Source organism: Scheffersomyces coipomensis (genome assembly GCF_036884675.1).
Source record: "Scheffersomyces coipomensis strain NRRL Y-17651 chromosome Unknown DFJ63scaffold_1, whole genome shotgun sequence".
Classification (NCBI taxonomy): Eukaryota; Fungi; Ascomycota; class Pichiomycetes; order Serinales; family Debaryomycetaceae; genus Scheffersomyces; species Scheffersomyces coipomensis.
The window spans coordinates 848,270-872,976 of NW_027042892.1; the positions used below are offsets into that span (position 1 = coordinate 848,270).

Consider the following 24,707-nt stretch of genomic DNA (forward strand, 5'->3'; position numbering starts at 1 on the left):
AGACGATATGTCAAAATAATCCTACAATAATAATAATAATGCCCCTTAATATATATTCGTTTATTATACATATAAAAAATTTTACCAAAACAATAAATAAAAATCTAGACCTTTTATTCATTATCATCGTTTTTTGTTTTATATCTATACTTATCCTTTGATTCTATCATATGCTTAGAATCAATCTCATTTCCAATACCCATTAATGTTTTGGAAATGGCTTCAGTAGTACCAATTATTGGTCTAATTAATATTACTGGGGATGACTTTAAAACTGTTATAAATGCATCTTGGAAATTATCAGTTTCATTTAACTCATTCTTAAGATTAATAATTTGTTTCTTAGTAAGATTTAAATTCTTTCCTAATGACTTGTAAGCCAATGCTAACCCTTCTCTTGCAGATTCCGGTTGATTCGAATATAAACTGATCAATTTCTCATCAATCTCTTCAAAATCATCTCTATTGTCATCATCGTCAGCATTATCATCATCATCATCATCATCATCCTTATCTTGACCTTTTGTTTTATTATTAGAATCTTTAATTTTACGGAGACTTTGTTTCAACTTTTCAGGTTCTTCTAAAACAAACAATGAACGCAGTAATAATTCATTTTCTTCAAATTCATCTTCATCATCTTCGTCATCATCTTCATCATCATCTATATCGTAATATGAATACTTCTTTTTACTTCCGTATTGATCCCTTTCAAACCTTGTACTTTGAGTCAATAAATGTGATCTGGCAAGTAATTGATTATCACTAATCCATATTGGCTTCTTTTTAGTTCTCGAAGATTGAGATTCACCTTTCGAAGAAGATGAAGAGGACGATACATTGCTTCTTTGATCTTTCTTTTTATGTGAAGATGGCAGTCTTGCCGATGAACCTTCACCCCCAAAGAATTCTTCACCCTGTTCTAATAAAACTTGGGTACCTGATGCCAACTTAGCTCCTAAATTCAAAATTTCATAACCAGTAGTCTTTGCAAATAGCGTCGTACCTTTTTGTAAACTTCTTATTAATCTACCATCCTTCTTATACTCACTGATAGGAATTGCAATCAAATCTTTAACTCCTCCTCCAATGTTTACAATTGATCTAATAGGTGATAAACCAGCTAATATACCAGCGATTTGGGTTTGTTGAATGTTTGGAGCCCAAGCTGTACCTAATTCTTCTCCTAATTTGGGGAATCCAAGAATACCATGAAGAATAACTTTTTCTAACGTAATTGTAGAACCATCTAAAACAAAGAAATTAACAAACTCAGAAGTATTACCAGATCTGATTCCAGCATAGTCAATCTTTTTAGGCTTATAATCAATCTTTAATTTAATTGAACTCATTTCAAACCTTTGAATATAAACAATTTCATCTAAAGGTAAATTAAATCTAGAATCTCTAAACAGCAAAAATCTAGTCAAAAAATCAAGAGTATCTTGATCTATATGCAACCTTATAGGCAATACTGACACTTTCATTAAAGCTTCTCCTGAAACTAAAGATGGATCCGGTCTCACATTAGTGATAGACAATGTAAGCATGCTAGTTCCTATTTCTCTTTCACCTAAAATATTCATATAACTCAAAAATTTATTCCAAGTCGAAGTAGCCACATTATCGTAAATGTCAATTGTACCAAGTCTCACTTCAACTGAGTTCAAAAGCTCATAATCCAATTTATGATTAGTTTCATCTTTCCTAGGATCACGAGTTGAAAATACCACCAAATTGACTTCAATATTCTTTAAATCAACTAAGATTTTATGAACATTTGAACGACGTACTTTCAAGTTCTTGTAATTTTTACCTAAGTCAACATTAACTTGTGATTTTATAGATTCTTCATCCGTTTGTGTCATATTGTTAAGCTGCATTCCTTTATTGATGTTGTCAGTCAATTCACTAGGACTTGAACCTTTAGGTAATGAAACATGAATAGATTGAAATAATGTTTCCTCAAAAACGGAGACATCATCGTCATCCATTTCATTTTCAGAATCTTCAACTTCATCACGATTAGGAATTTCAGAATTGCCTTGTTCCTCACTGAATTTGACATGAGGCCTTACATTGTTTTTCGTATCTGGATCTCCCTGTTGAGAAGTTTGAGTTCGTTGTTTTTTCTTTCTCTCTACTTTTGCTTGCTCTCCGACTCTTTTGACAGCACCTTTAATAGCTCTCCTTGTTTCTCTCCAGTCATAACCATCATACAAGTATATTTTGGTTTTGGATAGATTTACATTGACTCTAATAGGATCAACATTGAAACTATCACTCTGCTTCTTTATATCTTTAGTGAAATGATCCTCTTTAAAGCTGAGACTCAGATTCTCCTCCAGAGATATATTCAAGTCTGACAGTTCAGAAGTCAGCTTGGATACTGAAGAAGCCGTTGCAATATCATCATAATAGGTGTCAACAATATTTATTTCACCTAGATCATTTGTTATGGTTTCTACAGAACCATTATGACCATTGATTACTTTTGAAGTCTTGCAGAAGGTTTGGAATTCATCTTCATCTATACTTTGTAATAAGTTTATTGGTTTATCAACTTTAACTTTCATTTTTTCTTCATCTTTGAAATTTAATGGTAATTTCAAATCATTTATTAACTGCAATAATACATGTGTTGAATCAGCACATAGATCAACTTGAAGCTCATCCAAATTAAGCTTAAGGTCTAGTAAGGCTAAATTGTCATGGATCCCTAATCTCTTATTTCTCTTCATAATAGCATTTACATCTGTATTAAACGTAATACCCACATGAGCAGAGTTGATAACAGCGACCGACACATATCCAATACCTAAGTAATAATTCAATGGTGATGTATAATTTGAAACAGATAACCTTGAGTTCCTATCTGATCTTTTATGAAACTCAGATCTATCAATAAATTGAGTATCATCAATCAATAACATAGACATATTTCTGAATGAGCATTTGATATAGAATTGATCTACACCAAAAGTGACGTCAGCAGTTCCTTTGCCAATGACCAAGTAACTCTTGCAACTCAATTTGCCTGGATTAAGACCAATTACGCAATCATGTAAGGTATATCTAATATCAAACCTCTTCAGTGGACTGCTTGGAGTTGCAGGCCGTACATTATCGACCAATAATTCAGCAATCTCTTCCTCCTTAACAGGAACATTTTCTTCGCCGAATAATTTCAACCAGTTGGTATAATACTCAATCAAAAAGTTTCGAATAGTTATATCGACACTATTTATCTTATCTGCCGTTTTACAGTGAATAATAATTAGCGGATAAGGTAAGGATGAAGATGGTAATTCTTGGAATTCATAAACAACTTTATCTTGAACATCATTTTTAATTCTGGTTATATCCAATGAAAGTATAGACCCTTGAAAATCTTCTTTTAATTGGTAGAATAAGACTTGATCCAAGTTCACTTTGAAGTTTCCAAGCTTTGGCATTACTTCCAATAGGTTGAATTCTAAATTCTTAATAAATAATCTGATGGATGCATGTTTTGATCTAGAACTAGATGCAATAAAGCTTGATCCAAGTGACCTATTATTGCTAAAACCTCTTCTTGGATTCCTTGAAGTATTGGACATAAGCACCGATTGTAGTAAAGAACTATCTAACCTACTAGTTGGCTTGCGAAGTCTGATATCAATGAATGAGTTTTCCAATGAATTTGATTGACTAGAAGACAAGTCTTGGAACGATTGATACAACGAAGTGAATTGCTTTATCATTGATTTTAATTGATCCAACCTTAGATTAATCAAGATCTTTTCTACAATTAGACTCAACTCTGAGTTAAGACTAATTTCTCTAGGGATTGAGTTATCTGACCTATTAATAAATGATTTAAATTCCTGAAGCTTAGTTATGAGCGATACATCAGTGATTGTAACAATGGTTTCTTCAGATCTGGTTGGAAAGACTTGGGTAATTACAATCTTTGATAACAGTAGATGGGCCTTTAATAAGTTGAATGATATTGGGAATGCAAGAAGTTTAAGGAAGAGATCATCACTGAACTTCGCATTAAGTATAATAGGTGCTGTTTGTAATATAAACTGATGTCTTGTCGGTATTTCTTCTGATTTCAATCTAGATGACTTTTCTGTCTTATTTGAAGAACTATTACTGATGTTGATGGATTCTATAGTTGATAGCAATTGTTTGAAGCTATCCTGGATTGAAGAAATAGCAATTCCAAAGTTTGTCAAAATTAGAATACTCGATAGGTCTAAATTGAATATAGCGGTCTTAGAAAATAAAGCTGTATTTTCAACATTATAAAATCCTTCATCCAACTTCTTAAATATTTCAAATCTTATATCTGCTCTGATCGAAGCTTTGGATGCCACCGATGACGCCGACAGAATACTCAGTGGAGACATAGCTCTGGCTGGTGCTGGGGAGTTTAGCGATGAGGTACTAGTTTCTGGATTCTTAGGTGGTTCAAAGTAAAACAAATCAACCCATTGATTATTTAGATATTGATGTATTCTAAAAAACTCAACTCCTCCATATATCAACAGCTCATTCTTTTGTTTGATATTTAAGTTATGAAATACAAAGTTTATACCCTTATCAGGACAAGTGAAGTTTCCTTTACTATCCAAAGCAGCGGTAGCACTGACTGTAATTTCATTTACATGAAGCTTATTAAAAAAGGCATCGCCATTTTCGTCATTTTTATTAGTTGAATTCTCATCATCAACAGGAACATCATCATCGTCATTAGTAGTATATTGAGGGAATCTTGAATTTTGTTGTTGCTTTCTTGTGGAATCTTGTTTTCTCTTTTGTAAATTCTTAAGCTTAATACTTCTAGTGATTCCATTAAAAATTGAAATTATAGTAGGTGTCAACGGTATACAAGCAACTTTTATGTGACCAACATCGACGACTAAATCTGATATGTTTGTTAAACCTTCGAAAGAAACGTGACAAGAATCCATATGAAATACAACTGGATGCTCCTTTGGGGAGGGAGAGTTCTTAGCATCCTCACCTATGGTTCCAGATTTTGCAAATGATTGAGAGGTAGCACTTAAATAAATTGAACTAGCTTCTTCATGTGTGAATACCATGCTATCCATCAATGACTCATCACCGTAATCATTTCCGTCTTCATTATCTTCATCTTCATCACTTACATCTTTCTCATCGTGTTGAGGATTGGACTTTTCATCATGATCACCTTCACCTGGATTTACATTTGGTTTTAGGGTAATAAGCTCAACTCCAGAAACCTTAACATTTCTAGTACCATCAGTGGTATTGATGAGAACTTCTTCAACTTTAAAGCAAAGATCAGTTAATTCCGAAACCACTTTGATATTTAAATTTGTTATTTTGACTTGTAATCTCAGTAATGCCATATCCACAGCTTTGGACATTACACTACTTAATGCAGATGGTTTATTGAATGAAGTAGAGAATGTAGACGAATTTGAGTTAGAACGAGATAGGCTTGGAGTTTCAGGAGGTATGATTTCATCATCAGTATCATCAGCATCAGCATCTTCGTCTAATATTATGGTATTTGCTAAATCAGCTGTCGATTGAGCTAAAGAAAACTGAACTTCCTTACTTATATTCTCATCTATATCGAAATCTGGAGATATCACCAATTCAACATCTCTGGCATCTATATTGACTCCACCACTTCCGATTATACCTCCACCTGATTGAGTATTCAATTCAAGACTTCCAACTTGACCAAATCTTAAATTACAACCAGGTAGTTTTCCAACTTTTTCAGGATCTATTAATACATTACGTAAGATGATATTATTCAACGATACTTCTTCAAGATTAGGCAAATCTATTTCTGAAAACAATGATAGTTGCTGTAGTACATATAGTAGTAATCGCTTTTGGATATTCTGGGGTATCCATTGAGGACTCATTATGATGATATGATTGTTGTGCCCTTACTAATAAGAAATGTGATTTATACTGGGAAATGGGACAACTTTCTTAATCAATAGATTAGTTAAATGGATTAATTCTAATAAATGGGATACTTTCGAAGGCAAAGAAGGTGTATATAGTTAGCTTTTATGTTGCTTATTTGATACGGTGAGTGATCGTCTCACGTTTTATATGATTCCTTTTCAACTATTTCCTTTTGCCTAAAACAGACGATTGCCCTTAAATCTTCCTATACGATATATCCCTTGTTGAACCCTAAGAATATAGTTGATTTGTAGTAACTAAGCTTCTTTCAAAACTGATGCTGCCTTTTAAACGCTTCTATCTGAATCACAGTGTTTTTCTAAAACTGGAGTTGTGGTAACACCTATTTTTAGCGTGGACTGCATACAAGTTATCAGTAAGCAGTATTTAATTTTGCAATCACAAGAGATGAAACTACACTAGGATGGAAATGTTCTTCTATAATACACGTTATAATTAAATCTATGTACCTATTATACAAAAGTCCCAAATGGAGTTGGGTCCCAATCGTCATGTTGTTCAAAGAGATATTGCTTTTTCTCAGTTTGATGATTATCAACCTTTATTTTTTTAGTTTGTGGCTGGATGTTGTCTGAGATGGGTTTACGCTTGGTAGTGGGGTTCGGAGCTGATTCTCCTAATATATCTTCCAATGACGGTGGTAAATCAAATGCTAATCTTGTATCCATCGATACTTTTAACTGTTTGAATTTTTCATTAATGATGTCTTTGTTTTCTTTGTTAAATAAATTCTTTAAGTTTTTATCATCAGTAATTATCTTTTGGAGTTGTTCATATAATTTAAGATAGATTTCTTGTAATTCGATATTTTCCAGGGGTAAGATATTATGCAATTTGTTTAGTTTTTTTAACAACGTGTTAACTAAACCATTTCTAGTGGTGATTGTATCCGTTTGTCTATTTGATTCAACCAATGCTTGATTGTATTTGGTAGTAATTGATAGTCTATAATCTGTCTTTGTATCATAACTTACTATATCCACAACAAGATAATTCAACCATTCAAGTAATTGGACTATTTCAAAAGGATGTTTTACTTTATTATAATTTAATTTGGAATAAACAAATTCAAAAATTTGATCAAAATCCTTCACATTACCTTCACTAAAATAGGTATTAATGATACTTATGATAGCCCTTGCTAATTGGATTTTAAATAACAATCCCAACTCATTCAATAAAGGTTTATATAACTTGATTAATAAAGTATTGAACTTTAACTTTTTGGTGTTCAATTTATCTGAATTATAAATCAAATAATTATTATAAATTAAGATCAAAATCAATATCTGATTTCCAATGAATGTACCATCAAGTGAATAAGCTAACGATTTCTTAATGTCTTTAATGATCTTGTTATATTTAATAGCTGTTTCAGTGGATGAATCACCAAATTTATAAACCAAATCCAAGTTTGATTTCCTTATCTTTTTATATGCTTTTAAATTAGTTTGTATTTGATTCTTTTCGATAAAAGTTTCTATTTCTTTCACTTTAGTATCTATTATGACTTTGGTAGATTCACTAAGTGATTCAAATTCTCCCTCATCATCGTCTTCTTCTTCATCATCATCTTCTTCATCCTCTATATGACACCAATAATTATCATATAACCAATTCAATGCTCTTTTACACGCAATCCGACATATTTCTAAAGATGGGAGATTCTCATGAGTACTCATATGTCTTAATTCCACGAAGAAACTTGGCAAATTAAGAGATTTTGCTAATAAATGTAAAGGAATTGCATAATTTGATTGTTGAAATGGATCCAATAATCCATTCACGAACCTGATGATGGCTGAAGAATATGATAATTGTAAAATGTTCGAATCAAGCTGTTTGTTATCCAACTCTTGTAAACATATAGAGGTTAATAATGAAGTTGATTCAATCCCATGAGGTAATCTTCCTCTTGAACTTAAAGCTTTCACTCTTTGAATGGCTCGATATCGATTATCTTTTGCGTCATCAAAGTTATAAAACCAATCTTTTAACGTTTTCAAATCATCCACAGATCGATAACTCACTATAACAGGATGTCTATTCATCTAATCCCTATATCATTTAAATGTTTCTCTAAAATTGAATCAAATCTAGTCTTCATATTCACTTTCACTTAAAACTTTTTCTTTTTGATATCATCTCTATATGCAGTACCACACTAATTTTATTTACTATGGTAAACTTTTGGATTTAAAGCTGAATGTTCATATTAATATGGATTGTCAGATCACATGTCTAATTCTAAAAAGATTAGACATGATATGTCATCAGCTAAAAAAAAAGTATAAAGATAATGCTTAGTGAGATTTAAACTTAAGATTAGCGTCATTTAGTTTTAGTAAATGCCGTAAAATATAAATATTATTCACTTTGAAGTGGGAAAATTCCTTCCTATTATAATTAAAGGTAGGTATATCCCATCTAGATGTTTCAACTTATCTATTTGAGCAATCATAGTGTGATTATACAGTCTCAGAAGCTATGGTTAGTGATACTTTCCCAGTATCATATCAATAAGTCCGTTTTCATGTGCACCTCTTTTTTTGCTAAATCCTGCGATCCTTTACGAGGAGTCCCTAACTGTTCTGGAGTATTCAATTATGCTTAACCAATGTTTGTTTCTGATTCAAATGACCTGATGACTTATATACGATAATACTATCATATCACATCCATCATCCAAATAGTATCTTTAATAACAGCTTGAACTGAAACATCTTAGGGGGGAACAAATACTTACCGACCTTAAATATTTTTACAGCCGGTTGATTCTCCCCACAAATAAATCCGCTAACGAAAAATAAAATAAAAAGTTTAGGAAATACAAAAAACGGAACACACAGTGTATTTAACTAACTTAAACTGCCCCACCTTTTATCATTCATTTTCCATACTTGTACATATCTAACTTTGATCTTGACCTTGATAAAGTTTTGGTTTCTATCTAACCATTGAATATCCATAATGAGTGAAGAAGAAACAGACAAAGAGAAAATGTTAAAGCCTAATAAATATCATATTGATGATTTCGAGGAAGCATTTCGAGTGATAAAGATTGATGAAGAGAATTATATCGGAGCTCATCCATTGGAAAAGCCAATAAAACAAGCCAGAGGAGTTTATGGAGGTCATACTGTTGCCCAAACTTTATTAGTAGCCATTGAATCAACTCGAGATCCTCATACTCAAGAAGTGTTTATACCTGATTCCTTTCATACTTATTTCATAGCTGCTGGTGAATCAAAAGTTCCTATGGAATATAAAGTTGCAAAATTATTTGATGATGGTAATATCGCTAAACGATCTATAACAGTAATTCAAATGGGTAGAGTCAGATGTAATTGTATTTGTTCATTATATAAACGAGGAGGAGGAGATCATAAACCTTCTCGTCAACAATTAGATGTTGATTTTCAAATTCCAACTCCTCCATTACAATTGAAATATCCTGATGTAGATAAATTATATCAAATTCAACATACAGGATATATTAGAAATGCATATAGTGAAGAATTCCTTGATTATAATTTATGTCCTGAAGAAGATTTATTAAAACCAGCTGAAAGATGGATAACTGTTTGGAGTGGAATTAAAAATCAACCATTACCAGGTCATGAAGATAAATATGAAATTAGAAAAGATAATATTAAAAATTCAAATGATAAAATAGTAACCATTGAAAATAAAATCATAAATCGAAAACATTTAAAATCATTTAAAGATCCAATGTATAATTATGTTGGGTTAGCAGATTTATCAGATTCTGCTTTATTAACAACTATGGCGCGAGTATTACATATACCATGGAATCCAACTCAAGACCACGCATTTGAAGAATATGATGATAGTAAAGATGCTGTATTATTATTAGGTAACTCAATTAATATGTTACATTTGTTTCATTATAATGCCATGTCATTAGATCATCATATCTATTTTCATAATGATCATTATGAAGACTCAAATGATCCTACCAGTTATGATATTGTTAGAGAATGGTTATGTTTTACATATCAAATGAAACGGTTATCCAATAATAGAACTTTAGTGAGAGGATTCTTATTTAATGAACATAAAAAATGTGTGGCTACTATAGTTCAAGAAGGGTTAACTTATCTATTTAATGGTGTTCCTGATAATGCAAAATTATAAGGCGTATTTTTATATACAAGATAGCTGGATTTCTAGCCTCGGTTAAAAAAAAAGATTGGGTAATAAAGATGAGGAAATAACCGATGCTTAATTACTAGTTAATTAGAAATTATATATAAAGGGGAAGAAGACGTGAATTTATTCATAACCATATAATTTTATTTATGTATATACGTTATATATATAAAGTAAAGTAAACATTGTATCCCAACTACATCCATTCACTTTGTTTTACTAGTCGATCCATATACAGTTGAAAATCGTAAATCATGTCAGAATCAATGTCAACCCATATCGATAAGAAACAAAGATTAGAAAAATTTCTTGAAGTAAGACCAGTGATAAATGGTGATGGAAGTGAAGTAGATACTTATGAAGGGGTGAATCCATTAACTAAACCTATGCCAAGATCAAGAGGGGTTTATGGTGGGAATTTATGTGGTCAAGCTATTGTGGTTGCTTTAGAAACTGTTCCAGCTGATTTCGTTCCTCATTCATTACATTCATATTTTGTTAAAGCTGGTGATGATAAAATAGTTTGTCAATATAAAGTTGAAAAATTAAGTGATGGTAGAAACTTTGCTAATCGTTTAATTAAAGTTTTACAAAATAATGATTTGAAATATATTGTTATGATAAGTCTTACTAAAAAGAATTCCATGTCAAATTCTATAAAGGAATATAATTTGAATGCTGATAAGAAATTACCTTTACCAATTGAATTTCAAAAAGAAATCAATAGTGAATTCTTTAAATATTCTCGTGATGAATTACCTACTTATGATAATTTTGAAATCAATAATATTTTCCAATATAAATTTCCTCCTAATTATATTGATCATAAATTAAATGATAATGAACATCAAGTACTGGCAGCTGATCGTGAATTATCTTTCTGGATCAGAATCAATGATGATTCCACTGGGAAATCATTAACTCCTTATAAATATGCTGGATTTGGATTAATTAGTGATTCAGTATTTTTAAGTTCATTATCAAGAGTTTTACATTTACCAAATTATGAAAATGGATTACCAATAGATAGTGGACCAGGACATTTCTTCTCTGTATCATTAGATCATTCTATTTACTTTCATGATGATGCATTTGAACCAAAAGATTGGATTTATGTTACTTTTAAAACTCCAAGATTTAGTAATAATAGAGCCATGTTAACTGCTCATTATTATGATCAAAATGGGAAATTATTTGCCAGTATAGTTCAAGAGGGATTAGTATTTTTCCGTAATGGTACGGAATATAAGGCTAAATTATAGGTGTATAGAAGTTTGATATTAAGTTCATAGGGGCATAGAATATAATTATTTATTTATTTATATATTTAAGAATTCATCAGTCGTAGTTTATAAATTACGGCTTTTAATTTTGCAACTTTTTCACATTTGCAAACCCAAACGCCATCGTACATATATACAAATCACAATGAATAGCAATGTCACTCTAGAGTAGTTAATCCTTAAAATGAAACAGCTTGTGAAAATTAAAAAGATACCATTGTGAAAAACAAAGTATATAGAATTCGGGGTTAGACAGAAGAACGGTCGCACCGTAGAACATATCACAAAACTTAAAAACAGTATGGGCTCTGCCTCTCCATACAAATTCATGAGCCGAGGAAGCCATTGATTATCAGCTATATATACCAGGTAATATCAAGTTAAATATTTCACTTTGGTCATGATGAATATTTAAGTCTAATAGATAGTATAACAGTTCATAGAGTAAACCATAGAAAACATCAACAATCATGATTCCAGAATTAGATCATATATTCGATAATGAAGATATCAATAAATTTGAAGCTAGAATGGAGCTTATCAAGGATTCATCCTTAACTACTGCTGATAAGGAAGTTTATACTGGAAAATATCCTTTATTACCATTTAGAGATGAAATGAGAGGTACATTTGGGGGAGAGTTTGTTAGTCAAGGTATTCTTGCTGCTTGGGCTACGGTTAAAGATCCTGAGTTTACTCCCCATTCATTACATTCATATTTCATTAAAAATGGAGTTATTGAATCATCAACAAGATGGGAAATTACTCATATTAGTGATGGTAGAAACTTTTCTAATAGATTAGCTAAAGCTTATCAAGTTCATACTAATGAATTGGTTTATACCATTCAAATATCATTTGTTAGAAACAATGATTCTAAAAAGAGAGATGAAATTTATCAACAACAAATAGCACAAGGTGATGCTAAAATCAGATCCATCCCAATTCAATTCAGTACTAAACCAGGTTGGACTTATGATAAATATAAAGATCAAGTTGATGATTTACCATTATTTGAACATACTCATGGACATCTTCAACATGTATTCCCTCCTGAATTTTTCCCTGCTAAAGATTCCCTTGATTTGAATGCAGTTGGAAATCATACCTTTGGATTTTTTTGTAGATTTACTGATGAATTGGCTTTGGCTAAGAATCCTATCAAGACTAAATATGCTCAAATTGGATTATTATCAGATGCCGTTATTTTAGCCACTATTGTTAATGCAATTGGATTATCATTACCTGAAGAAAAAAAATTATTCAGAGTTAGTTTAGATCAAACTGTTTATTTTCATGATTTCCATTTTGATCCAAATCAATGGTTATATCTTGAATATAGTTTTTCAACTTTAGGAAATGATCGAACTTTAGTTAATTGTCGTTTCTATACTATTGAAGGGAAATTATTCTGTAGTATTATCCAAGAAGGATTATTATTTTTAGATAAGAAAATGGTTGATCATGCTAAAGCTGCTCATGAAAACTTTCACAAACAGAATAAAACTGAACTGGCTAGGTTATAATTTGATATAGTTTATTGCTTGCCTCTGCCTTTATTAAACTATTTATTATTTATTATTTAAACTATTTATTAAACTATTTATACTTTTTAGTTCTATCTATCTTTACTATCTTTTAGTTATGGCTTTTATGATTATTTATCAAAATAAACACTATTGTTATTTAAAAATGTGGTTTATGAGTTTATAATTTATGTTTTGTGTCAACGTTTTGCAACATTGTTTAGATTATTTTAAATGTGGTTATTTTGAGGGGCGGTAAGTGAAAAATGCCATCCGATATAGTTAAATAATCAAAATTTGGGATAGTTTACACGACAACATCAAGTTAAAACTTGCCAATTACTTATCTAACTATGCATTGTTCGGTAAAAGTAGATTTGTTTTAAGAGGACTCATTCTATAGGTTTGATAATTTACTTTGTAATAGAGGAAATAGAAATAACTCGGGAGATCACTCCCCTATTTTTTTTCTCCTTACCTACAACTTTACCGGGTTCATAGACAAAAATATAAGTCCTTGAACAAGGGAAACTAATCACATTACAATATAACCCATTTAACACAGATACGTAAAACCAAAGGAAATATAAATCTTAAATCCACTTAAATTCTATATAAAGTTATTTTTACGGAGATGTTCTACAGTCTTATGACAGAATTGTCAGTAAATGATTTCTCAGTAAATAGTAAAATCCCCCTCCCTCTGTGATTTTTGTCTTGTTTTGCCTTGCCTTGCCCTCCCCCACTGAACATCGGCTTAAGGAAAAAGAAAAAAAAAATTTAATTCGCAGCGGAAAAGACGAAGAAATTTCACTAAATCCTAATGGGCCTTACGCCAATACTTTTTACCTACTTCCTCCCACTATGATTGTCGCTGGATAAATCCACCACTCATTCCCCACACTACATAATAGAATTATTATTTTGTATATATATGAATTGATTGCTTAGAGAAGTTTTTCAAAACCTATTTAGCCACTAAAAGGTATATCTATCTACATTAGCATTTTATAAACCTTATTTTTGACTTTCATTAGTTCAAAAATAGTAGTTCATATCATAGTCATACACCCTTAGAGTCAACGACAACAACGAGGATAATTACAAAAATAAATAAATTCCCTTACCCAAAAAAATAAACTGTCAATTTTAACCTCGAAATTTTACCATCATATCTGTACGACAATGCCAAATTACGAACCAAATCAAGTAGTTGATGTTCAAGAGGAATTTGGAGTTATTGAAACTGGTCCCAATAAATTCAGATCAAAACGTCCCTTAACCAAACCAGTGCCTCAAGCTAGAGGTGCTTATGGTGGGAATGTGGCTGCTCAAGCTGTTATAGTTGCCCTTAGGACTTCACCTCCTGATTTTAAACCTCATTGTTTACATTCATATTTTGTAAAACCAGTATCATCAAGTGAATTGATGGATTGGGAAGTTGATATTATTTCAAAGGGGAAGAATTTCTGTAATAGACTGGTTAAAGGATTCCAAAATGGTGAAATAAAATATATTGCTAATATTTCCTTAACTAGAAAAAATTCAAATAAAATAGCTCAAGCAAAATATGATGATTTTGTAAAAAGACAAGAAGAAAAAGGGGATGATGAAGATGAAGATGAAGATGGAGAAATCATTCAAAAACCATTTGGATTCCAAACTCCTTATCATCCTTGGTTTAATAATCGAAACCTTGATGAAATTGAAGTTGATCCAAGAGGTTATGAAGTTTTAGTTTATCATAAAATTATTCCTGAATTATTAGATCTTAAATTAACTCCTGAAGAAGAAAAAGTTCCCGTAGCGCAAAGAAGATTAGCATTTTATGCTAAATGGGGAATTGAAAATGAACAAGGTTATAATCAACCTTTAACCAATGTGAATCAAGATTATCAATATGCTGGGTTAGCAGTATTATCTGATACCTTGTTTTTAACTAGATTAGCTAGAGTCATGAGACTTGAAGATGTTGATTTAGAAAATATGGTTCATTATTTCTCTGTTTCTTTAGATCATGTCGTTTATTTCCATGATGATGATTTCGATGTTACTAAATGGATGGGTGTTACGTTCAAAGCAGCTCGTTTCGCCAATAAAAGAGTAGTAATGGAAGGAGAATTATATAATGATAAAGGGGTTCATGTTGCCACTTTTGTTCAAGAAGGTTTAGTTCATCTTAATGGTTTAGAAGCTGGAGCAAAGTTATAATCCCAAATCATTCATTACGTATTCAATTCTTCTAACCATTTGCTCTTACTGTTATTTAAATATTCATAGACTTTAGACTGTAAATTATAATTTACATTAGATAATAACAATAATTTTCACTTAATATATATATACTTAATTATTTTGATCGGTAGCGTATATATATCTCCCTTCAGGCAAAAAAAAAAAGGCAGCCAAAAATATGTAAACTGGAAAAGGCAGCCAAACGGTTTAATCAGACATTGATCAATTACAACAAGCCACAACACTGGTTATAATTGAATCACTTGCTTATATAGATTGAGATGCCACCTCAGGTAACACTGCCTCCAACCAATGCATCGATACTAAGTGATTCAACTGCCAGTAACAATGCCAACTCGTCATCCATACCTATAGAAACAGATACTTCTGGATTAAACCTTGATGAATTCAATCATATAACAGTTGAAAATCTATTCAGTATCTTATCTAAGATCTATTCCACTAACAATTTATTAATCCTTGATCAAAATTTATCCCCCTTCATTAATAATTTAACTACATTCAGTAAATTGAAACAACATGGGAATTTTGAAAATATAATATGGTTGAATCAACAACAACAATATCAAGATCTATCCATCTTTCAAAAGTTTCAAAGTTTAATTATCATCATTGATGAAAATCATGAGAATTTGGAATTGGTAAAACAATTATTATTCACAAAGTTGGGGATATTGAATTCAATAACTGGTTTAAAGATCAATCTTATCGTTAAAGATTTATCAAATTCATTTGTATATGAATTGAATAAACTATGCAATGGATCACATACCTTCGAAGGTATACTTAAATTGAATGAAATCAAAACTATAAATATCATACCTCGAGTTAAAGTTTGGAATTGGGAAACTTTGCCTATATTTCTCGAAGATATTTTAGTGATTGATATCGATAGTCAATTTGGTGGAGTAGATGATTATTTCAATCAGCCTTTGAAGCAAGTCAATTCCTTAGCTAATGTATTAATGCAACTTTTATTTATTAAAAATGATGAGAATAAGGTTAATTATAAGAATTTATTAAAATTGAAAAATATCTATGGAAAGGGTAATCATTCCGATTTATTTATAAAGTTAATCAATGAGACTAAGATTCCTGAATTTTTAAATTTGAATTTAAATGATTTAGAAATCGAGTTTTACAATACGAAATTAATCAGTAATACCGATTTAGTGGTGATTGAAAGAAATTTAGATTATTATTCGGTCTTATTGGATCAAGTGAATTATCATGGATTGATTGATAATTTACTTGATATCAATTTTAATAAAATCCAAGGTCAATTAGATGACGACCTAGCATCCAATAAGAGTTTAATTAATGATGAATTATATTCAAATACGTTAAAGAATCTAAATTTCTCCACATTAGGTCCTATATTGAATAAACTAGCTAAGGAAATCCAACAACAATTTAAACAAAATCAAACTGAATCGCAAAATATTCAAGATATGAAGAATATTGTTAGTAAATTAGGATCTTTAACTCAAAGACAAGATTTAATTAAGAAACATACTAATATAAGTGAATCAATCATTAATAAATTGATTAATTTTGAAACGTTTTTACAATTTCAAAATGAATTCTTTGATATTGAATATAATTTACAAATATCGAAATTAAAATATTTCTTAAATTTAAATTTCAATTATGAAATCATTCTTAGTATAATGGTATTAATTTCAATTAAGAATGATGGTATAAAGGAAAAAGATTTTGAATTAATAAATCAACAAATTCAAATCAATTATGGATTAAAAGTTTCATTATCACTTGAGAAATTAGTTGAATTTAAATTAATTCGATTAATAATTGATCAAAGTTCTACTTTCCTTAGTGTAATTGGATTATCAACCACATCATCCACTACAAACCAACATATTTTAGTTAATAACAATGATGAGAATTTAAATCAATTAGGTATAACAGGAGCTCAAGATGTTTATAAGAATAATTTCACATTAATTGATAAGTTTTGGAATTTACATCCTAATAGAGAAGATGAAGAAGATATTAATATTAATTTACAAAAATTGGAGGTGGATAATATATCATTAATTGATATATATCCTCATCCTTCATTTACATTACCTTCAAATATGGTTCCTTTAACATATCGATTAATTGAATCATTATATTTTCGTGATTTTTTAGTTTATAAACCAATTAATAATGTTAAGAAAAGACCCAATTGGGATAACTTAGGAGTTGGAAGTATGTTTAAAGGTAAAGTAAATGATATTAATGTCGATGATAAACTGGATAAAAGAGATACAACTACCAATGGTAATGGGGTACGAAACTTACAAAGTGAAGTAAATACTCCAGCATCGACTCCACCACCATTTCAACAAAAAGCTACTACAACTACTTCCACTACTACCAATTCCAGCCTTTCACCACGGAAACCATTAGAATATATAGTGATTGTATTCATTGGAGGTATAACTAGAAGTGAGATGACATGTTTGAAATATTTGCAACAAAAGTTAATTAGAAATGGGAAAAATAAGAGAATTATAGTATTAACGAATGGTATAATCAATCGTAAAAAGTTATTGAATTATTTTACAACTTAACAAAGCAGAATAATGATGAATGAATATTATTTGAATAAATTGTATATTTTATATATTAAAATATAAAAATATAGATAAAACTATAGTAAAATTTTTAAATTTCGTATGATATAAAGAATAGGATAAAACTGAGGATTGATGATATTGATAATATCGATATTGGCTAATCCATCAGATTGTTATGGAATGATACTAAAATGCAATTGATGGGTAAAACAAAAATAAAAGGAAAAACAGACTTGATAAAAGGAATTGATGGATGGGGTTTGGTTGGTTAGTTATAGTTATTTGATTCTTCAATGGATTAATCGATAACAAGAGAAGAGCTCAAATAGAATCATTGGCATGGCATGGCATGAGATCCATGATGTTGATTAGAATCGTATAATGATGATGATAATGATGATGAAGTGTCGTAAGCTTTTTTTGGGTTTAAAAAATAAATCGTGAATAATGGAATAGATGAACTAAGTTAAGTTAACTTAAATCTAAGCAGCATCTTCGACATCCTTTTGAGCCTTTAACTTAGCATAGTAAGCTTCTCTTTTAGCAACGATTGGTTTATGTTCTAAGTACCAGTAAGCAGTAGCTAAAACAAATCCACAACCAAAACCAATGGTTATATCAGTGAAGATCTTTCTTCTTAAAGTACCTGTAATTGGAGCAATGGCCATTATGATGTGATGTGATGTGATGTGATTAATTGGTTAATGATATTATTCCAATGGAATGAATGAAGTAAATGAAAGGAATGATATATATCTGAAAAAGAATTAACTGTGTTTCTCCAATAGCTTAACTTTCAATTATACAATTGTTACACCAAAAAAAAAAACATTTAAAAAATTTCTGAGCTGATTTTTATTTTTAACCAATTAAATTTTATTGGTTCAAATAGTGTGCGACCAAAACCATCTACAGAGGGAAAAAAAACAAGACCACCAAACCCATATAAATAATCGTACAATTAGACAATTCTACTTATTTTCAATTATAAGCAATTATACCATAGTAACGATAACGATAACGATAACGATGTTCACTAGACCAGGATTAAGATTAGTCAACCAAAGATTGTTCAACCAACAACAAAGAACCTTCAAGCAATCTGCCAAGCGTATGAATGCTTGGTTTGGTACTCCAGCTGAAGGGAAATATACCAATATTCCATTTACAGTTAAAACCAAATTCATTCCATTCAAAGTGTACTATTGGGGTATCTTAGGTACTTTCTTTGCTTTCCCATTCTTAACCACTGCATGGCAAATGTATAAGGCTGGTAACTTTTCCGGTAATTAGGTTACATGTTTGTTGATATGATAGGATGATGAGCTGACCTTTAAATCATGAAAAGTATTGGTTACTACATGCTATCGATCCATTCCATACCATTACACAACAGACTATTACCACCACTACTACAATTCACTTATTCAAAATCAAAAGGAGTATCATGTCATGGACTGTTTTATCAAATCCTCCTTTAATCTTTTATTGCATTTTTGTTTTATCCATATTTTTTAAACGACCACCCCACAGAAACAACCTTTTTATATGACAATTATAGTTTGTACAATACATATACTATTGTTAAAAGTATTAACAAGTGGAATCTACATGTAGGCTTCAAATTGCTTTTAAAATTAAGTAATTACGTTATTAAATCTATTATTATTATATGCTATTTAATTATATGCTAATTTAGTTGATTTGAAATCTAACTCTTTTAACCACTCTAGGACCAGGAGATGAACGATGAACCAGTTTCAAATTGGATTTCTTTGGCCCGTAACTATTAGATGATCTTCTTGAACTATTAGAACTACTACTTGGAACTCTTGGATATTGAGATTGACCACTAGAACTACTATATGATGGACTACCAGCGGGTGATGCATTAATATGAGAAGGAATTGCATTTTCATAAGATCTAGCTAATGTTGATGTTGGAGTATGAGCTGCTCTGCCACGTAAATTAGAATATGCAGCTTTAGAACTTTTATTAGGATTATCAATATTAGCTCTTTTATAAGATTGAAAACTAATTCTTTCTTCCCCATTTTCAGTAGCATTAACTGGAGTAACAGGAGTGGGTTGAGATTCAGTAGCCATGACATCATATGTTCTCTTGCTTGGAATTTCAATTCTATACTCTTCACTACGAATAGTGGGTTCTTCATTAAGATGTAATGGAACTAACGCAGTGTTAGAAACAGGAACAATTGCTTCAGTAGATGGAACTTCAGGAGTTGTATCAACTGGTGGCTCTGGGTTTGATTCAACAACCACAGCAATATCAATATCTGAATCATCAGCGGGAACTAAACTTAACAGTCCTTCGGTTTCTTCTTCTTTCACATGCTTTAATGGTGGAGTTGGAGGTCTATTCATAACATTCTTGAAACCAACAATTTCAACATCATCATCATCATCATCATCTTCGTTCTCATCACCTGCCCTTTTATCAGTTTCTACCGGAACAATTTCCAAATTATCATCTTCACTAATAGGGAAGAATTTGAGACTTTTGGATACAGCTTCTGGCTGAGGTTGTTCAACTGGTACTACAGAAACAACTTGACCAGCAGATTGTTCTTTTTCATTATTATCAACAGTCATAATCACATCTTTATTTTGAGATTCAACCGTAGATGGAACAACTTCTTTATCATTACTCTCTTGTTCTGAATTATGACGATCATCAGATAAAATTGATGTACCGAAATCTAACAGTGTTAATGAGAAACCGTCATTAGTAGCAAAAGTAGTAACTGGACCTGCCATTTCAACATGTTCTTTATTATTATTATTATTATTAGATTCGGCATATAACAAAGAAGGACCAAAATCAGTAGTAGCAGCAGCAGTAGATGCCAAATCTTTATTTTTATTTAATTCTTCTTCTTCTTTAGTATAGCTTGAAAGGAAAGCATCACTTGAAATATTACCAAATCCTAAACTTTCAGATAAACTTTGAATAGCTTCACCCTTGGTGACACTTTCAGCAGGAGATGAAGGAACTAAATCATTACTTAAACTTTCGTAGGCGAATTCTTCCTTCACAATGGATTCCTTATATAAAACATTCTTACCGAAATTATTGATAAGATGGAAAAGATAATCACTTTTAGTAATTTTACTGGTGATCAGCTTGAAATAAACTTGATTTGGAATTGGATTTAACACAACTCTCTCTCTATTGAAATACTGTTTTCTCTTCTTGTTATGTTCTAATCTTTTCTTTTTCTGAAGTTCCTTTTCAATAATTGCTTTAATTTTAATATTATTATTTTCCACAAATCTTTGAATTTGAAAATTTTGATTATCTAAAATACTTCTAATCTTTAAGAAACTTTCATGATACACTATAACAGTTTTAGATAATTTTGCATGTTGATTAATGGGTATATCAAATTCTTCACTATCTTCAATAGCAGCCAAGATATCATCATAATCTTCCGTATTCTTTTTAATTTCTTCAACTTTTTCATCAGATAATGAATCAAGCTTGATATCATTTATAAGTTGATTGATTTCACTAACCATATCATTTCTAATTTTTGAATAACCATGTAAATAATCTTTACCTCGTGGAGAAAGATATTTAACATCTTTGACATTCATTTTATCAACTTTCAAAATATATTGTAATAAATCACGACCTTCTAAGATTAACATTTTAGGAGTAATGGTATCGGGTAATAAATCTTGTTCTGGGTTTGGACCTGGTTTGGGTTGAGGTTGAGGTTGAGGTTGAGGTTGAGATGGTTGATTTAGATTTGGAGATGCAATTCTAGCTGTATTTGGATCATTTGGAATGACATTTGGTACTGGTTTTGAAATATTATGAACTTCAATTAAAAATTTATCAATTCTATTCATAATAACTTTTGGAAAATATGGTTGATTAGTTGGAGTTACAGCATCAGTTTTCCAAATATTATATAATGATTTTAATGATTGACGAACCGATTCTTTAGACACACGGAAACTAGTGGTATATAAAGTAAAAATATACTTTGAAAGGTAAACATTATAAGGATTTCCAATACTTTTACATATTGAATCAATCAAATACATGGTTAACAATACATGATTTGGTTTTCTTTCTATTCTTTGTTTGATACATTCCACTATATCTTCAGCATAATCTTGATTATCTAATGCTAACTTGGTTAATTCTTCAAAAATGGATTCTTTATTCACCACAAGAGTTTCAAGTTTCTCTTCATATGATTTAATGAATGCTTCTTTCTTTGCATCCTTATCCATCTTGAACTAGAATGATATTATTATTATAGTATGATAATGACACAAAATTGAAAGTCGTGCAACAAACGAAGAACTTAAGTCAGAAATACAAAAATTAAAGACAAAAGACAAAAAATTGACAATTGGTCGTGTGAGAATCAAAAGTGTGACAAATGGCACGTGTTTAAGCACGTGATCGAATATGAACCAGAAAAAAAAGCAGAAAAAATTGGAATTGCGGTTTAACAGAAAAAAATTTCTGTATAACCAGCAAAAAGTATGTGTGTGTAACAAAAAAGATGATTGGTCTTTTTGTAAAATGTGTTGGTGTTTTGGCTTAAAAAGCACAGTGATAAATCTGAAACTGATTTAACCTGATAAGAATAATAAAAAAAATTTAAAGTTATTACAAACCGAAAAACTCCTTCACAGCAGATTCAAGATAAACGTGAAACACGTATTAAGTTAAAATAGACGTGAAAGAATTAAAATAATCTTGCAGTTTGTAGATTCTCTCTAAATTTGGTGTCTTTTTAAACACTGGTGGTGGTATGGTTCGTTTTTGAACTCTTTTCTGTTTTCCTTTTTTTGATTTTTTTTTTTAATCCAAACTTAACTGCGTTGGACTAACTTGGTAAGGTATTAACTGGTGGAGAATCAAATGTATTGATAATACACCGTTCTATTAATGAAAATATGATGATAGAGATAGCTAGAAGTAAAATAAATTGTGTTGTAAAAATTAAAATTTTGTAACGAGGGATTTGTTCCCCTTTTATACATTGTTTTTTTTATTTTATTTTCTCCTGGCTGGTCTCTCCTGAGCCATGAAAAAAATAGTTTTTTTTACACAAAAAGAAATAGAGTGATAAGATCATCTGCTTTAGACGCTGGTAATCATTTATTACTATAAAAAATAATGCAAAATAATATTTCATCAGTCATAAGTTACCTATTCTGGTCATTGAAAAATGGTGAATTCTTACCTGTTGATGGCCTAGCACTTAAGAACCCACCTCCTATACCTCTACTTAATAATGGTTTGGTTACTGCTCTGTTATATGTAGGCAACTTCTTTGGTGATAAACTAGCTACTTTCATATGAGATGAGATTCGTGATGCTAACTGAGATGTTAATGATCTCGTTTTAGATATTCGATTTAACCTGTTATTCTGTTGAGGATATGAATGTTGAGCTTGATGAGGATGAGGATGAGGATGAGGATGTTGCTGTTGTATTTCTTGTCTTGGAGTTAACTCCATTGATGATGTTGTACCTCTTGAAGTACCAGTACTTAATGGTGTAATAATCTCACCAATTTTAGTTGATTCAGCAAAGAAAGAATTTCGACTCCGATTAACTATAGGTGATATCTCATTATTGGTATAACCAAGATTATTATTATTATTTGAACTTGTAGATGTAGAACTAGTAGTAACAGAAGGTACAACTCTTTGTGATGATTGTTTATGAATCTTTTCAATAAAAGTATTCAGTGCTAAACTAGTAGGAACTGATGATTGATTCTTATTCATATGACTAGTACTACTATTGCTTCCATGACTAATGTTATTCAACACTATATCATCGTCATCATCCGAAAAATCAAAATCATCATGACTTTTATGATTGGTTGTAGTCGTAGAATTAAGCTTCTGTCTTAATGATTGAATTTCATTCTCAAGTTGACTAACCTTTCCTTTATAACTATTTAAATGAGTCAACTCTTCTTTAGCAGTACACAACAATTGTTTCTGCTTCTTAACCTTATCATTCAACTTGACATTTTGTCCCTTAAGATAATTTAACCTTTCAATTAATGAACAATATTGAAATTTACCAGCACTAGTTAATAAATCAATTTGTTTTGGAATAGGTAAGAAAAAGCTTTTCAATTCAGCAGGTAGCTTCGAATCAATCAGAACTAATGACACACCCTGTGTATGACATACGGGACATGATGATTGATGATGGATACTGGGATCTAATTGGAAATAAAGGTTAGTATTGCAATATTTTTTGAAACTGAAACTTTCTGATAATATGGTATCTAATTACTTGATATATGACGTTTACAAGAAATGTGAGCACAAGATGTCAACATTAAATGATTATCATTATCCTTCATGACGTTTGAATTATCATCAAAACATATCCCACAGTATATGAATGGCAGATTGATATCCATGGCTAATTATATTTATGGTTTCAAACGATAGCCGTACAACGTTTCCCCTCAATTTAAACTATAATAAGTATCCGGAAAAACAACCAAATCTTGATGATTGAACTGTTTATTGATTTATAATCAATCTATTGTCACTTTAAGGTATTGATTACCTTGTTTGATGATCAACTGTTGGTTGTATTGATTGGTTGTAAAAATGGTTGCCTTTATTAACTAATGACATTTTGTGATCACGTTAAGGTGCGACACCGGAAATAAAGGGCCGGACAGTTTCCTCCAACTTTTTTCTCTCCCCAAACCAAAATGATTCATCCTATTTAAACTATAGACAATATGTCAGAAAATTTTTCAAACATACCGGAATTCTTTATACGATTGAATTCACTTATATTTCAATTTTATTTATATCAGGTCTTTGAATTGAAGATCGGAGTGTAAAGGTAATATACATAGGAACTTATAATT

At 30.6% G+C, this 24,707-nt stretch overlaps 11 protein-coding genes across 11 annotated transcripts; 6 read left to right on the forward strand and 5 right to left on the reverse strand. All coding sequences in view use genetic code 12, as the record gives it.

Moving 5' to 3' along the window:
• Positions 1-40: 40 nt before the first annotated feature.
• Positions 41-5,915, reverse strand: SPO72 (Spo72p; the record flags this gene model as incomplete). The annotated part of the gene is made up of 3 exons (XM_064905410.1): positions 41-1,964; positions 2,067-2,342; positions 2,430-5,915. 3 exons carry the CDS (start codon positions 5,913-5,915, stop codon positions 114-116), a joined length of 5,613 nt encoding a protein of 1,870 aa, XP_064764577.1. The 3' UTR covers positions 41-113.
• A 476-nt stretch (positions 5,916-6,391) lies between these two features.
• On the reverse strand, positions 6,392-8,067 carry LAS1 (rRNA-processing protein). Its single transcript, XM_064903750.1, has one exon. It carries the CDS (start codon positions 8,034-8,036, stop codon positions 6,438-6,440), a length of 1,599 nt encoding a protein of 532 aa, XP_064764578.1. The 5' UTR covers positions 8,037-8,067; the 3' UTR covers positions 6,392-6,437.
• Positions 8,068-8,955: 888 nt separating this feature from the next.
• On the forward strand, positions 8,956-10,143 carry DFJ63DRAFT_332732 (uncharacterized protein; the record flags this gene model as incomplete). Its single annotated transcript, XM_064907733.1, has 1 exon — positions 8,956-10,143. One exon carries the CDS (start codon positions 8,956-8,958, stop codon positions 10,141-10,143), a length of 1,188 nt encoding a protein of 395 aa, XP_064764579.1.
• A 125-nt stretch (positions 10,144-10,268) lies between these two features.
• Positions 10,269-11,459, forward strand: DFJ63DRAFT_316531 (thioesterase-like superfamily-domain-containing protein). The gene has a single exon (XM_064906702.1). The coding sequence runs from the start codon at positions 10,413-10,415 to the stop codon at positions 11,418-11,420; it is 1,008 nt and encodes a 335-aa protein (XP_064764580.1). The 5' UTR covers positions 10,269-10,412; the 3' UTR covers positions 11,421-11,459.
• A 452-nt stretch (positions 11,460-11,911) lies between these two features.
• Positions 11,912-12,967, forward strand: DFJ63DRAFT_332734 (thioesterase-like superfamily-domain-containing protein; the record flags this gene model as incomplete). Its single annotated transcript, XM_064907734.1, has 1 exon — positions 11,912-12,967. The coding sequence occupies one exon, from the start codon at positions 11,912-11,914 to the stop codon at positions 12,965-12,967; it is 1,056 nt and encodes a 351-aa protein (XP_064764581.1).
• Positions 12,968-14,152: 1,185 nt separating this feature from the next.
• Positions 14,153-15,178, forward strand: DFJ63DRAFT_332735 (thioesterase-like superfamily-domain-containing protein; the record flags this gene model as incomplete). Its single annotated transcript, XM_064907735.1, has 1 exon — positions 14,153-15,178. The coding sequence occupies one exon, from the start codon at positions 14,153-14,155 to the stop codon at positions 15,176-15,178; it is 1,026 nt and encodes a 341-aa protein (XP_064764582.1).
• Positions 15,179-15,356: 178 nt separating this feature from the next.
• VPS33 (tethering complex ATP-binding subunit) lies at positions 15,357-17,824 on the forward strand. The gene has a single exon (XM_064906703.1). The coding sequence runs from the start codon at positions 15,484-15,486 to the stop codon at positions 17,800-17,802; it is 2,319 nt and encodes a 772-aa protein (XP_064764583.1). The 5' UTR covers positions 15,357-15,483; the 3' UTR covers positions 17,803-17,824.
• A 466-nt stretch (positions 17,825-18,290) lies between these two features.
• Positions 18,291-18,476, reverse strand: COX9 (cytochrome c oxidase subunit VIIa; the record flags this gene model as incomplete). Its single annotated transcript, XM_064904736.1, has 1 exon — positions 18,291-18,476. The coding sequence occupies one exon, from the start codon at positions 18,474-18,476 to the stop codon at positions 18,291-18,293; it is 186 nt and encodes a 61-aa protein (XP_064764584.1).
• Positions 18,477-18,837: 361 nt separating this feature from the next.
• COX8 (cytochrome c oxidase subunit VIII) lies at positions 18,838-19,101 on the forward strand (the record flags this gene model as incomplete). The annotated part of the gene is made up of 2 exons (XM_064907736.1): positions 18,838-18,864; positions 18,907-19,101. The coding sequence occupies 2 exons, from the start codon at positions 18,838-18,840 to the stop codon at positions 19,099-19,101; spliced, it is 222 nt and encodes a 73-aa protein (XP_064764585.1).
• A 328-nt stretch (positions 19,102-19,429) lies between these two features.
• On the reverse strand, positions 19,430-22,074 carry DFJ63DRAFT_326935 (uncharacterized protein; the record flags this gene model as incomplete). The annotated part of the gene is made up of 1 exon (XM_064907621.1): positions 19,430-22,074. One exon carries the CDS (start codon positions 22,072-22,074, stop codon positions 19,504-19,506), a length of 2,571 nt encoding a protein of 856 aa, XP_064764586.1. The 3' UTR covers positions 19,430-19,503.
• Positions 22,075-22,787: 713 nt separating this feature from the next.
• Positions 22,788-24,182, reverse strand: DFJ63DRAFT_339161 (SUMO ligase; the record flags this gene model as incomplete). The annotated part of the gene is made up of 2 exons (XM_064908709.1): positions 22,788-24,031; positions 24,157-24,182. 2 exons carry the CDS (start codon positions 24,180-24,182, stop codon positions 23,002-23,004), a joined length of 1,056 nt encoding a protein of 351 aa, XP_064764587.1. The 3' UTR covers positions 22,788-23,001.
• Positions 24,183-24,707: the final 525 nt, after the last annotated feature.